The following is a 13,194-nucleotide window of genomic DNA, read 5'->3' on the forward strand; positions in this document are numbered from 1 at the left end:
CAGAAATAGTTACTTTATAAAGAGGCATCCATTTATATATAGGGTTGCCTTATTTGTGAGGTAATATGTTAAATAGCCTCATTACAGTGCCATTTAATTAAAATAATTAGTTTTCTTAACATCTTTATTGTGATCTGGTTCCGGATCACATCTTTAGTCCGGCTTTTGAGTCCTTTTTGGTGTTTTCTAATTATTTTTGGACTCTTCCTGTTCTGAGTTTTGCACTGCCTGTTTTATCTCGTTTCCATGGTTTCTCATTTGTTCCACCTGCTATGCTTTTTTTGACGCACATCTATTGGCAACTGTTTACTTTAGTATTTAAGCCTGCATTCTACCTCAGTTCGTTCTTGGCTCATGGTTTGCGGTAAACAACAGTCACGTTTATTATTCTTCCTTGTTCTAACCTTGCTTAGTCACGTCTTAGCTTTGCGTGCACTCTGCACATCGTTTCTATTGGACTTTGGACTCGATGCTTGCTAACTATTAGCATTAGCTTTCCGTGCGTAGGCACAGCGTTTCATTTCTGTTTTGTACAAGTTTTCGTTTACCTTTTTTGTATATTAAAATCAGCTCTTACCTGCTCTCCTGCCTGTCTGTTCCCACTGCATCCTGGGGTGATACCTTCGCGCATCATAATGCGTTTTAAATGTGACAATCTCAACATCAATAGCATTAGTCGAAATAACGGAAGAGATCACCAATGCAATAGATAACAAAAACTTATTTGAAGAGATTACCAATGCAATAGATAGCACAAAATGTGCTGCTGCAGTGTTTATGGATTTAACAAAAGCATTTGACACAATTAATCACAGCATGTTAATAAACTAATTAGAAATCAGAGGGTTGGTATTGAACTGGATTAGAATCTACTTAACCAACAGGAAGCAATACTTGAAGATAGGCAAACACTTCCACAGAGCTGAAAATATTTTGTGGTGTACCTCAGGGATCAATACTGGGACCAAAATTGTTCAATCTCTATATAAATGACATTTGTAATTTTACAAAGGACTTAAAGTTAGTATTATTTGCAGATGACACAACTGCGTTTTGTTCAGGAGAGAACACACAAGAAGCTAATACAAATAATAACAGAAGAAATGAACAAAGTAAAAAGATGGTTTGACAAAAACAGACTATCTTTGAATCTCAGTAAAACTAAAATAATGCTATTTGGTAACAGTAGAAGAGAAAGTCAAACACAATTACAAATAGACGGATTAGATAATGAAACGATAAAATAAAACATTTTTGGGTGTAATAATAGATGACAAAATGAATTGGACATCTTATGTAAAAACCTGCATAACATAAAGAAGCAAGAAACACATCAATAATGAATAAAGCAAAACCTGTTCTGGACCAAAAGTCACTTCATATTCTCTACTGCTTGCAAGTGTTACCATATCTGAGTTATTATGTAGAACTATGGGGAAACAACTACAAATGTGTGCTTCATTCACTAACTGTGTTACAAAAAATCCATCCATCCATCCATCCATCATCTTCCGCTTATCCGAGGTCGGGTCGCGGGGGCAGCAGCCTAAGCAGGGAAGCCCAGACTTCCCTATCTCCAGTCACTTCGTCTAGCTCTTCCCGGGGGATTCCGAGGCGTTCCCAGGCCAGCCGGGAGACATAGTCTTCCCAACGTGTCCTGGGTCTTCCCCGTGGCCTCCTACCAGCTGGACATGCCCTAAACACCTCCCTAGGGAGGCGTTCGGGTGGCATCCTGACCAGATGCCCGAACCACCTCATCTGGCTCCTCTCGATGTGAAGGAGCAGCGGCTTTACATTGAGCTCCTCCCGGATGGCAGAGCTTCTCACCCTATCTCTAAGGGAGAGCCCCGCCACCCGGCGGAGGAAACTCATTTCGGCCGCTTGTACCCGTGATCTTATCCTTTCGGTCATGACCCAAAGCTCATGACCATAGGTGAGGATGGGAACGTAGATCGACCGGTAAATTGAGAGCTTTGCCTTCCGGCTCAGCTCCTTCTTCACCACAACGGATCGTTACAACGTCCGCATTACTGAAGACGCCGCACCGATCCGCCTGTCGATTTCACGATCCACTCTTCCCCCACTCGTGAACAAGACTCCTAGGTACTTGAACTCCTCCACTTGGGGCAGGGTCTCCTCCCCAACCCGGAGATGGCACTCCACCCTTTTCCGGGCGAGAACCATGGACTTGGACTTGGAGGTGCTGATTCTCATTCCGGTCGCTTCACACTCGGCTGCGAACCGATTACAAAAAATATCAATTAGAATAATATATAATGTTGGATATAGAGAACGTACAAACTCTTTATTTATTAAATCACAATTATTGAAATTCAACAATTTGGTGCATTTGCTAAGAGCTAAAATGATGTATGAAGCAAACTATAACCTGCCACCCAAGAATGTGCAACAATTCTTCTCAAAAAAAGAGGAGAAATATAACCTTAGAGGAAATCTAATTCAAAACATGTGTATGCTCGTACAACACTTAAAACCCTTTAGCATATCAGTATGTGGAATTAAACTATGGAATGGATTAACCAAAGAAATCAAACAAAGCACCAATATGATTCAGTTTAAGAGACTTTTTTTATATTAATTGAGACAAAAATTATTTATGTATTTAATATTTGGGTAACAGTTTAGTATGGGGAACATATTCTACGTAACAAAGACTTAAGGGTTATAGTTAGGGTTAGGGTTATCGTAGTTTTGTTATGTAAGAACAGACCATATTAACTAAGTGGTATAAAGGGAGAATCGTATACAACAGCTTCCTTACTTAGTACTAATAAGCAATCATTCTGAGGTTATTGAGGGAAGACTCTCAGTTATTGGCTTACTGGTGTATAATAAGGCCATGTAGAATAAGGCATTAATAAGTACTTAATAATGACTAATTTAAAAGCCAATATGTTACTGATTTGCATGTTAATGAGCAACTAATTAATGGTGAATTAAGTGTTACCAATATTTGTTTACTTACTATGGCAGTGGATCTCAACCTTTTTTAAATGATGTACCCCCTGTGGACATTTTTTTAATTCAAGTACCCGCTAATCAGAGCAAACCATTTTGGGTTGAAAAAAAGAGATAAAGAAGTCAAATACAGCACTATGTCATCAGTTTCTTATTTATTAAATTGTATAACAGTGCAAAATATTGCTAATTTGTAGTGGTCTTTCTTGAACTATTTGGAAAAAAATATATAAAAAATAACTAAAAACTTGTTGAAAAATAAACAAGTGATTCAATTATAAATAAAGATTTCTACACATAGAAGTAATCATCAACTTAAAGTGCCCTCTTTGGGGATTGTAATAGAGATCCATCTGGATCCATGAACTTCATTCTAAACATTTCTTCACAAAAAAAGAAATCTTTAACATCAATATTAATGAAACATGTCCACAACAAATCTGTCAACACTGAATATTGCATTGTTGTATTTCTTGTCACAGTTTATGAACTTACTTTCATATTTTGTTGAATAATTATTTAATACATATATTTATAAAGGATTTTTGAATTGTTGCTATTTCTAGAATATTAAAAAAAAAATCTCACGTACCCCATGGCATACCTTCAAGTACCCCCATTTGAGAACAACTGTACTATGGTATATTATTCATTTATTATTTGTTCACTGTTATGTTACGGAGAACAACGAAATAGGATAAAATTGCTATGGTATGAAAAGGGGGTAGGATTAAATAAGCTATGCTTCTTCCTACTCCTTTTTGGACGTGCTGAAATGAAACATCTGGACATATGTGATGAATTACATTGTATTGTATGCATGTTCAAAATGAACTGAAACTGAAGTGAATTATATTTATATAGCACTTTTCTATTTATATAGCGCTTTACTTAGTGAAACCCAATATCTAAGTTACATTTAAACCAGTGTGGGTGGCACTGGGAGCAGGTGGGTAAAGTGTCTTGCCCAAGGACACAACGGCAGTGACTAGGATGGCGGAAGCGGGAATCGAACCTGCAACCCTCAAGTTGCTGGCACGGCCACTCTACCAACCGAGCTATGCCGCCCCTGAACTGAACTGAACTAACTCTCACTAGAAGATCAAGTCAATCTGCAATCGCCAAATGTCATCCAAATACCCGAAAATAGTGTCCAAATATTTTAACATAAAATAGTTCCTGTAGAAAAAAGCAAAAAAAAAACTGTCAACATAAAGGCAATCAGCAGCCATAATCCCCCAAATCAGCTCACTAACCAAATGCCTTTGAAGTCTAATAGCCGGTCAAAGAGAAGATGCTAGAAAATAAGGCCTTTTGGATTTTGTCACTCAGCGGGGCTCCAAGCAGTAAAACACACAGCAACAAAGCCAGCAGGCTCTATGCTGTCATTAGGGAGGTCCTCTGACCTTCTGCAGCCATCTGCTGCTGCTGTGTGGATGTTTGCCACAACATGGACAGCACTGCTACCTTATGTTGTAGAACAGGCTTCCAGTAGCAGATACACCACGCACATGGTGTGTGGGCAGTGCAGGAGGGGGATGAGGAGGTAGACGCTATAGAATAGTGAATTTAATGGGAGTGAGAGTGGGAGGTGATGTCATCCAACATGTGATGACACGCGTATGCAACAGCCTGATGACTAACTCTTAACACCTACGTTTTGTCACAAATACACTGGCTTCATCTTTGAACACCTCTACTTGTAACAGGAGATGACATCAGGATGAGTCCACGGGTACATGGTTTAATTTGCACAGTTGCCCATGACGCGTGAAAACACTTTTCTCTCCAAAATAAGTAAAAAGCAAAACAAGTAGTTTGTAGCTTTTTGTTGTTGTTGTCATAAACAAGACACAGCCGCCTGCATGAGCTTTCATGTCAGGCTCCATAATAATAATAATTATTATAATAATTGTTATAAATATTAGGGGTGTGGGAAAAATCGATTCGAATTGTAATCACGATTCTCACGTTGTGCGATTCAGAATTGATTCCCATTTTTAAAAAATTGATTTTTTTTTTTTTTATCAATCCAACAAAACAATACACAGCAATACCATAACAATGCAATCCAATTCCAAAACCAAACCTGACCCAGCAACACTCAGAACTGCAATAAACAGAGCAATTGAGAGGAGACACAAACACTACATAGAACAAACCAAAAGTAGTGAAACAAAAATGAATATTATCAACAACAGTATCAATATTAGTTATAATTTCAGCATAGCAGTGATTAAAAATCCCTCATTGACATTATCATTAGACATTTGTAAAAAAAATAAAAAAGAACAGTAGTGTCACAGTGGCTTACACTTGCATCGCATCTCATAAGCTTGACAACACACTGTGTCCAATGTTTTCACAAAGATAAAATAAGTCGTATTTTTGGTTCGTTTAATAGTTAAAACAAATTTACATTATTGCAATCAGTTGATAAAACATTGTCCTTTACAATTTTATATATACAGTATATATATTTTTTTAAATCGACTACTCTGCTAGAATGTCAGCAGACTGGGGTAGATCCTGCTGAAATCTTACGTATTGAATGAATACAGAATCGTTTTGAATCGGAAAAATATCGTTTTTGAATCAGAATCGCATTGAATCGAAAAAATCGATTTATAATCGAAAAGCGACCCCAAGAATCGATATTGAATCGAATCGTGGGACACCCAAAGATTCGCAGCCCTAGTTAATATTATAATTGTTATCGCATGTACGATACAATCTGCCTATGTGATGGTGACAGTTTAACCCTGGAACAGATCATTCCTACAAAACCCACAACCAGTGAAGTTGGCACGTTGTGTAAATCGTAAATAAAAAAAAAAGAATACAATGATTTGTAAATCCTTTTCAACTTATATTCAATTGAATATACTGCAAAGACAAAATATTTATTGTTCGAACTGAGAAACTATTTTTTTTTTTGCAAATAATAATTAATTTAGAATTGCAAAAAAGTTGGCACAGGGGCATTTTTACCACTGTGTTACATGGCCTTTCCTTTTAACAACACTCAGTAAATGTTTGGGAGCTAAGGAGACCAATTTTTGAATCTTTTCAGGTGGAATTCTTTCCCGTTCTTGCTTGATGTACAGCTTAAGTTGTTCAACAGTCCGGGGTCCCCGTTGTGGTATTTTAGGCTTCATGATGTGCCACACATTTTCAATGGGAGACAAGTCTGGACTACAGGCAGGCCAGTCCACTACCTGCTCTCTTTTAATATCTTTTACTGTTGTAACACGTGGCTTGGCATTGTCTTGCTGTAATAATCAGGGGCGTCCATGAAAAAGACGTTGCTTGGATGGCAGCAATAGTTGTTCCAAAACCTGTATGTACCTTTCAGCATTAATGGTGCTTTCACAGATGTGTAAGTTACCGTGCCTTGGGCAATAATACACCCCCATACCATCACAGATGCTGGCTTTAGAACTTTGCGTCTATAACAATGAAGATGGTTCTCTTCCTCTTTGTTCCGGAGGACACAACGTCCACAGTTTCCAAAAACAATTTAAAATGTGGACTCCTCGGATCACAGAAAACTTTTACTCTTTGGATCAGTCCATCTTAGATGAGCTCAGGCCCAGCGAAGCCGGCTGCGTTTCTGGGTGCTGTTGATGAATGGCTTCGGCTTTGCATAGTAGAGTTTTAACTTGCACTTACAGATGTAGCGACAAACTGTAGTTAGCGACAGTGGTTTTGTGAAGTGTTCCTGAGCCCATGTGGTGATATCCTTTACACACTGATGTCGCTTTTTGATGCAGTACCGCCTGAGGGATCCAAGGTCCCGGGCATTCAATGTTGGTTTTCAGCCTTGCTACTTACGTGCTGTGATTTCTCCAGATTCTCTGAACTTGTTGATGATAATACAGACCGTAGATGGTGAAATCCCTACATGCAATAGCTGGTTGAGAAATGTTCTCAAACAATTTACTTTGGCATTTGTTCACAAAGTGACCCCATCCTTGTTTGTGAATGACTGAGCATTTCATGGAAGCTGCTTTTATACCCAATCATGGCACCCACCTGTTTCTAATTAGCCCGTTCACCTGTGGGAAGTTCCAAATAAGTGTTTGATGAGCATTTCTCAACTTTCTCAGTATGTTTTGCAACTTGTGCCAGCTTTTTTGAAACACGTTGAAGGCATCAAAATCCAAATGAGCTAATATTGGCAAAAAATAACATTTACCAGTTGGAACGTTAGGTATCTTGTCTTTGCAGTCTATTCAATTGAATATAAGTTGAAAAGGATTTCCAAATCATTGTATTCTGTTTTTATTTACCATTTACACAACGTGCCAACTTCACTGGTTTTGGGTTTTGTACTTGCACGTTTCCTCTATTAGAAAAGTAAATTGAGGTTGACGTGCTCTGTTCATGCAGCCATCAACAACACTTGTCAAACCTTATAAAAGTCCACCTGTACTATCCTTGTATGTCGTTTTAGCGGTGAAAGTGGTTCAGGAAAAACAGAAGCCTGCAAACACATCGTGCGACACCTGACGGCCAGATCCAGCCCTAAAGGCTTTGCGCTGGAATCCAGAATGAAACATGTAAGTTTGCCCCAAAATGCATTAGACCCTTTTATGGCCATTAAGGCAGATGTATTTTCTTTGGTACCTCCTTTAGGACAAAAAACATCTGGAGCAGAGAAAATAGTTTGAGATGTTTTTTTTCCAGTTGTAATATGTGTCCACCTTGAGGGAGTTAGACATCTTTTGTCGTGTTGTACATAGGCGCTGATCCCGTGGGTGCTTCGGGGCCCGTGCACCCACCTGGGATTGACTGCAACCTTCAATTTTATATATCATTTTTGAAAAAAAAAAACAATCTTGTTGTTGTTGTTAATTTTGTGGTGAGTTTGGTCCGATTTATATCATCAAATTGTCACAGATCATACAATCTATATTTAACTAAGCCTGAACATGTTTTAATTGTGCCCCATAATGAACCAATGACAAAATCATCTTGGTTTTGTACACAGTACACGACCGAATGAAGACATACTTATTCAACAGCCATACATGTCACACTAAGGGTGACAGTATGAACAATGCCAACACTCATAAACATGTGCCATATAGTGAAACCATACTAAAAACGACAAACACATTTTGGAAGAGTATTTGCACCGCAACACAACATAAACACTACAGAACAAATTCCCAGGATTCCCTTCAGCACCAACTCTTCCGGGACGCTACAATACAAACAAACGCTATTGGTGGATCTACACCTAACATCAATTGTAATGATACCAAGTACAGGAGCGTATCTAGTCGATACTACTATGATTACGTCAATATTTTTTAACGTCACAAAATCTTCTTTCATTTTTTTTTTTAATTTATATTATGATGGACACATGAAGACTTTGACTATGACCAGTGTAGGATTCTGTAACTACTTGGTATCAGATTGATACCTACATTTGTGGTATCATCCAAAACTAATGTAAAGTATCAAACAACAGAAAAATGACTGATTATTACATTGTAACGGAAGTGTAGATAGAACATGTTAAGACAGAAAGTAAGCAGATAATAAAAATAGATTAATAATTAATTTTCTACCATTTGTCCTTAATAACTTTGACAAAATAATAGAATGATAAATGACACAGTATGTTACTGCATACTAATTAGGAGCCTTTGTTTACTTGCTTTCTACTAAAAGACAAGTTGTCTAGTATGTTCACTATTTTATATAAGGACTAAATTACTATAAGAAACATATGTTTAATGTACCGTAATATTTTTTTGTTAAAATAAAGCCAATAATGACATTTTGTCTGGTCCCCTTTATTTAGAAAATTACCGAAACGCTTTTGGTACCGGTACTAAAATATTGGTATCGAGACAACACTAATACACCCACACTGAGCACCCACTGGCAGAAATGTAGATCGGCACCTATGGTGTTGTATGAACACACAGAGTGCATGAAAAAGAGACAAATCACTTTTGCTGTAGTAATTCTCTCTTCGCCTCTCTTAAATCCTGCTCCACTCTGCATCGCAGTGTCAAGTCAGAAAGAGAGAGAGAGAGAGAGAGAGAGAAAAAAATAAAACACTTTTGCCTGATGAAGTCTTCCCATGCAGGACAAATCTGGGTCAGTGTGCTCTCTCATTATCTGGGACACTTGCAATACTACACTAGTCTACACATTATGGATGCACACTGACACCTAGTGGCAGAAATAAAGATGCATGTGCAAACATGTGTTTTAAAGTTAAAGTACCACTAATTGTCACACTCACACTAGGTGTGGTGAAATTAGTCCCTGCATTTGACCCATCCCCTTTTTCTTCCCTGGGAGGTGTGGGGAGCAGTGAGCAGCAGCGGTGGCCGCGCTCGGGAATCATTTCTGTTGATTTGACCCCCAATTGCAACCCTTGATGCTGGGTGCCAAACAGGGATTAATCATCGCTCATTTTTTGTGTGTGTTTTTCTTATTTCATGATGCAGGTAAACCGTCTTCTGGAGGCTTTTGGTCACGCAAAGACGCAGAAGAACAATAACTCCAGTCGCTTTATCAAACTGCTGACCGTCCAGTACTGTGGCAAGAGGAAGACACTGCTCAGAGGTAATAACGTTTCAGTTCAGTTTCAGTTTATTTAGAATATGCATACGATACATTGTAGTGCATCACACATTCGAAACGGAGTAGGAAGAAGCTAAGTTTATTTAATCCTACCCCTTTTCATACCATAGCAATTGTATTCTGTTTCAGGCTTGTAGGGATGAAATGGCTTCTGTGTTTTTTCCTGACCTAACGTGTGTGCGTGTGGCCTATTCATATGTTTTCATATTATATTAATAAAATGGACATATAATGATAATTAATATAATGGGATATTAAGAGTATGGGAAAAACAACCTTTTTTAATCAATTAGAAAAATTAATCAACTAAATTGTGCCAAATATGGGTACGTGTGGAGAGTATTATACATGTTTCCCATCATGTTTTATAATGGATTTATTAAGTGGGTGTAATTTTGAAGTGTTGGATATATATATATATATGTGAAGTGAAGTGAATTGTATTTATATAGCGCTTTTCTCTAGTGACTCAAAGCGCTTTACATAGTAAAACCCAATATCTAAGTTACATTTAAACCAGTGTGGGTGGCACTGGGAGCAGGTGGGTAAAGTGCCTTGCCCAAGGACACAACGGCAGTGACTAGGATGGCGGAAGCGGGAATCGAACCTGCAACCCTCAAGTTGCTAGCACGGCCACTCTACCAACCGAGCTATGCCGCCCCCGCAGCATTGCACTTTCAAATACAACAATGAGTAGAGAGGAGTGTTATGTGTGTGGAAATGTGGAAATAAATGAACACTGAAATTCAAGTATTTCCTATATATATATATATATATATATATATATATATATATGTAGGTGTGGGAAAAAAATTACAAGACTACTTCATCTCTACAGAACTGTTTCATATATATATATATATATATACATATACATATATATATATATATATATATATATATACATATATACACACATATATATATTGTATATATATGTATATATATATATATATATATATATATATATATATATATATATATATATATATATATATATATATGTGTATATGTATATGTGTATATGTATATGTATGTATATGTGTATATGTATATGTATATATATGTGTATATGTATATGTATATATATGTGTATATGTATATATATGTATATATATATGTGTATATATATGTAAATATATATGTATATATATATGTATATGTAAATATATATGTATATATGTATACGAATATATATGTATATATATGTTTATATATGTATATGAATATATAAATGATAAATAAATGGGTTGTACTTGTATAGCGCTTTTCTACCTTCAAGGTATTCAAAGTGCTTTGACACTACTTCCACATTTACCCATTCACACACACATTCACACAATGTGCAAGGCGCCAACCAGCACCCATCAGGTTGTGTCTTGCTCAGGACACAACGGACGTGACGAGGTTGGTACTAGGTGGGATTTGAACCAGGGACACTCGGGTTGCGCACGGCCACTCTTCCACTGCGCCACGCCGTCCCGATATGTATATATGTATATATATGTTTATATATGTATATGAATACATATGTATATGTATGTATGTATTTATATATATATATTTATATATATGTATATGTACATATATATGTATACATATATATGTATATACTTATACATATATATGTATGTATATATTAGGGGTGTGAGAAAAAGTCGATTCGAATACAAATGGAATCGAATACGTTGTGCGATTCAGAATCGATTTTCTTTTTTTTAATCGATTTTTATTTTTATTGTTGTTTTTTTTGTTTTTTTTTAAATCAATCCAACAAACCACTACACAGCAATACCATAACAATGCAATCCATTTACAAAACCAAACCTGACCCAGCAACACTCAGAACTGCAATAAACAGAGCAATTGAGAGGAGACATAAACGAGACACAGAACAAACCAAAAGTAGTGAAACAAAAATGAATATTATCAACAACAGTATCAATATTAGTTATAATTTCAGCATAGCAGTGATTAAAAATCCCTCTTTACATTATCATTAGACATTTATAAAAAAAATAAAAATGAACAATAGTGTCACAGTGGCTTACACTTGCATCGCATCTCATAAGCTTGACAACACACTGTGTCCAATGTTTTCACAAAGATAAAATAAGTCATATTTTTGGTTCGTTTAATAGTTAAAACAAATTTACATTATTGCAATCAGTTGATAAAACATTGTCCTTTACAATTATAAAAGCTTTTTTAAAGAAATCTACTACTCTGCTAGCATGTCAGCAGACTGGGTAGATCCTGCTGAAATCCTATGTATTGAATAAATACAAAATCATTTTGAATCGAAAAAATATCGTTTTTGAATCAAGAATCGCGTTGAATCGAAAAAATCGATATATTATCGAATTGCAACCCCAAGAATCGATATTGAATCGAATCGTGGGACACCTAAAGATTTGCAGCCCATATATATATATATATATATATATATATATATATATATATATATATATATATATATATATATATATATATATATACATGTATATGTATATGTAGCTGTTGTTGCACCATGATAGGATGAATATCTATCTAACGATGTTTGCCAAGAATAGTGCAAATAGCTGAAGCTACACATCAGGCAAACACATAGCCAAGTAACATACACCACTCAGAGCCAGGAAGACTGTACCATAAATCCTCTGCCAAAAGTTCCAAGATAAGTACACATTTGTCAAGTCCGACAACCCAGTATGTACGGGTTGCAGGATAGTACAGCCATGTCTTTCTTGCCATGTCTTAATGTTACTACCAATGTACAGTAAATACAGGAATGACCTGAGCTTGACATAAATTAATAGTGTGGTTCCTCATCGTGTCAAGTGTCCTAGCATTATAATATTTTAGAAGCTATATTGATGCATGATTGGTAATGGTTTAAAGTCAAATGTGTCCCTCAAAAAATGTTGAAAAACACTGGCCTAAGAGATAGATCTCCATCATACCTGTTGAGTTCTAAAACACAGTAGTTTTCTGTGTAGTGAGGGGAACGTCCAGCAGAGGGCAGTCAAATATAATTTATGTTAATTACACCAGGGTTTTTCATCTTTTTTTGAGCCAAGGCACATTTTTTCCATTGAAAAATCCAGGTGGACACCATCCCATTCTGGTCGCCATTGTTGTGTGCCAAACCTGTCACTTATTAATTAACTTATTATTAATCTAAGCTTAATAATACACCAAAAATAAACTTATTGTCTTTTTCTGCCTTTTCCCCCCGCTCTTACTTTTTCTACTTCCAACACACAACACATGTGAAGTGTGAAGTGAATTATATTTATATAGCGCTTTTCTCTAGTGACCCGAAGCGCTTTACATAGTGACACCCAATATCTAAGTTACATTTAAACCAGTGTGGGTGGCACTGGGAGCAGGTGGGTAAAGTGTCTTGCCCAAGGACACAACAGCAGTGACTAGGATGGCGGAAGTGGGAATCGAACCTGAAACCCTCAGATTGCTGGCACAGCCACTCTACCAACCGAGCTATACCGCCCTATGTCATCATATCCCGTGTCCCCCATCCTTTAGTTCCACTTAACAATGGTTCTGGTTTTGTTCTGTGACCCGAGTAACCAACACATGACA

General features: G+C 36.8%; 1 protein-coding gene across 9 annotated transcripts in view; it reads left to right on the forward strand.

Moving 5' to 3' along the window:
* The window catches only part of myo16 (myosin XVI), a 351,216-nt gene that overhangs the window by 179,946 nt on the left and 158,076 nt on the right, over window positions 1–13,194 (forward strand). For all 9 annotated transcript variants that reach the window (XM_061879193.1, XM_061879191.1, XM_061879188.1 and 6 more), the window contains 2 exons: window positions 7,436–7,541; window positions 9,456–9,573. In XM_061879193.1, the coding sequence (XP_061735177.1) occupies window positions 7,436–7,541; window positions 9,456–9,573 (224 nt within the window). The remainder of the gene's footprint in view (window positions 1–7,435; window positions 7,542–9,455; window positions 9,574–13,194) is intronic.

This window comes from Nerophis ophidion, linkage group LG19 (genome assembly GCF_033978795.1).
Source record: "Nerophis ophidion isolate RoL-2023_Sa linkage group LG19, RoL_Noph_v1.0, whole genome shotgun sequence".
In the NCBI taxonomy this organism is placed as follows: Eukaryota; Metazoa; Chordata; class Actinopteri; order Syngnathiformes; family Syngnathidae; genus Nerophis; species Nerophis ophidion.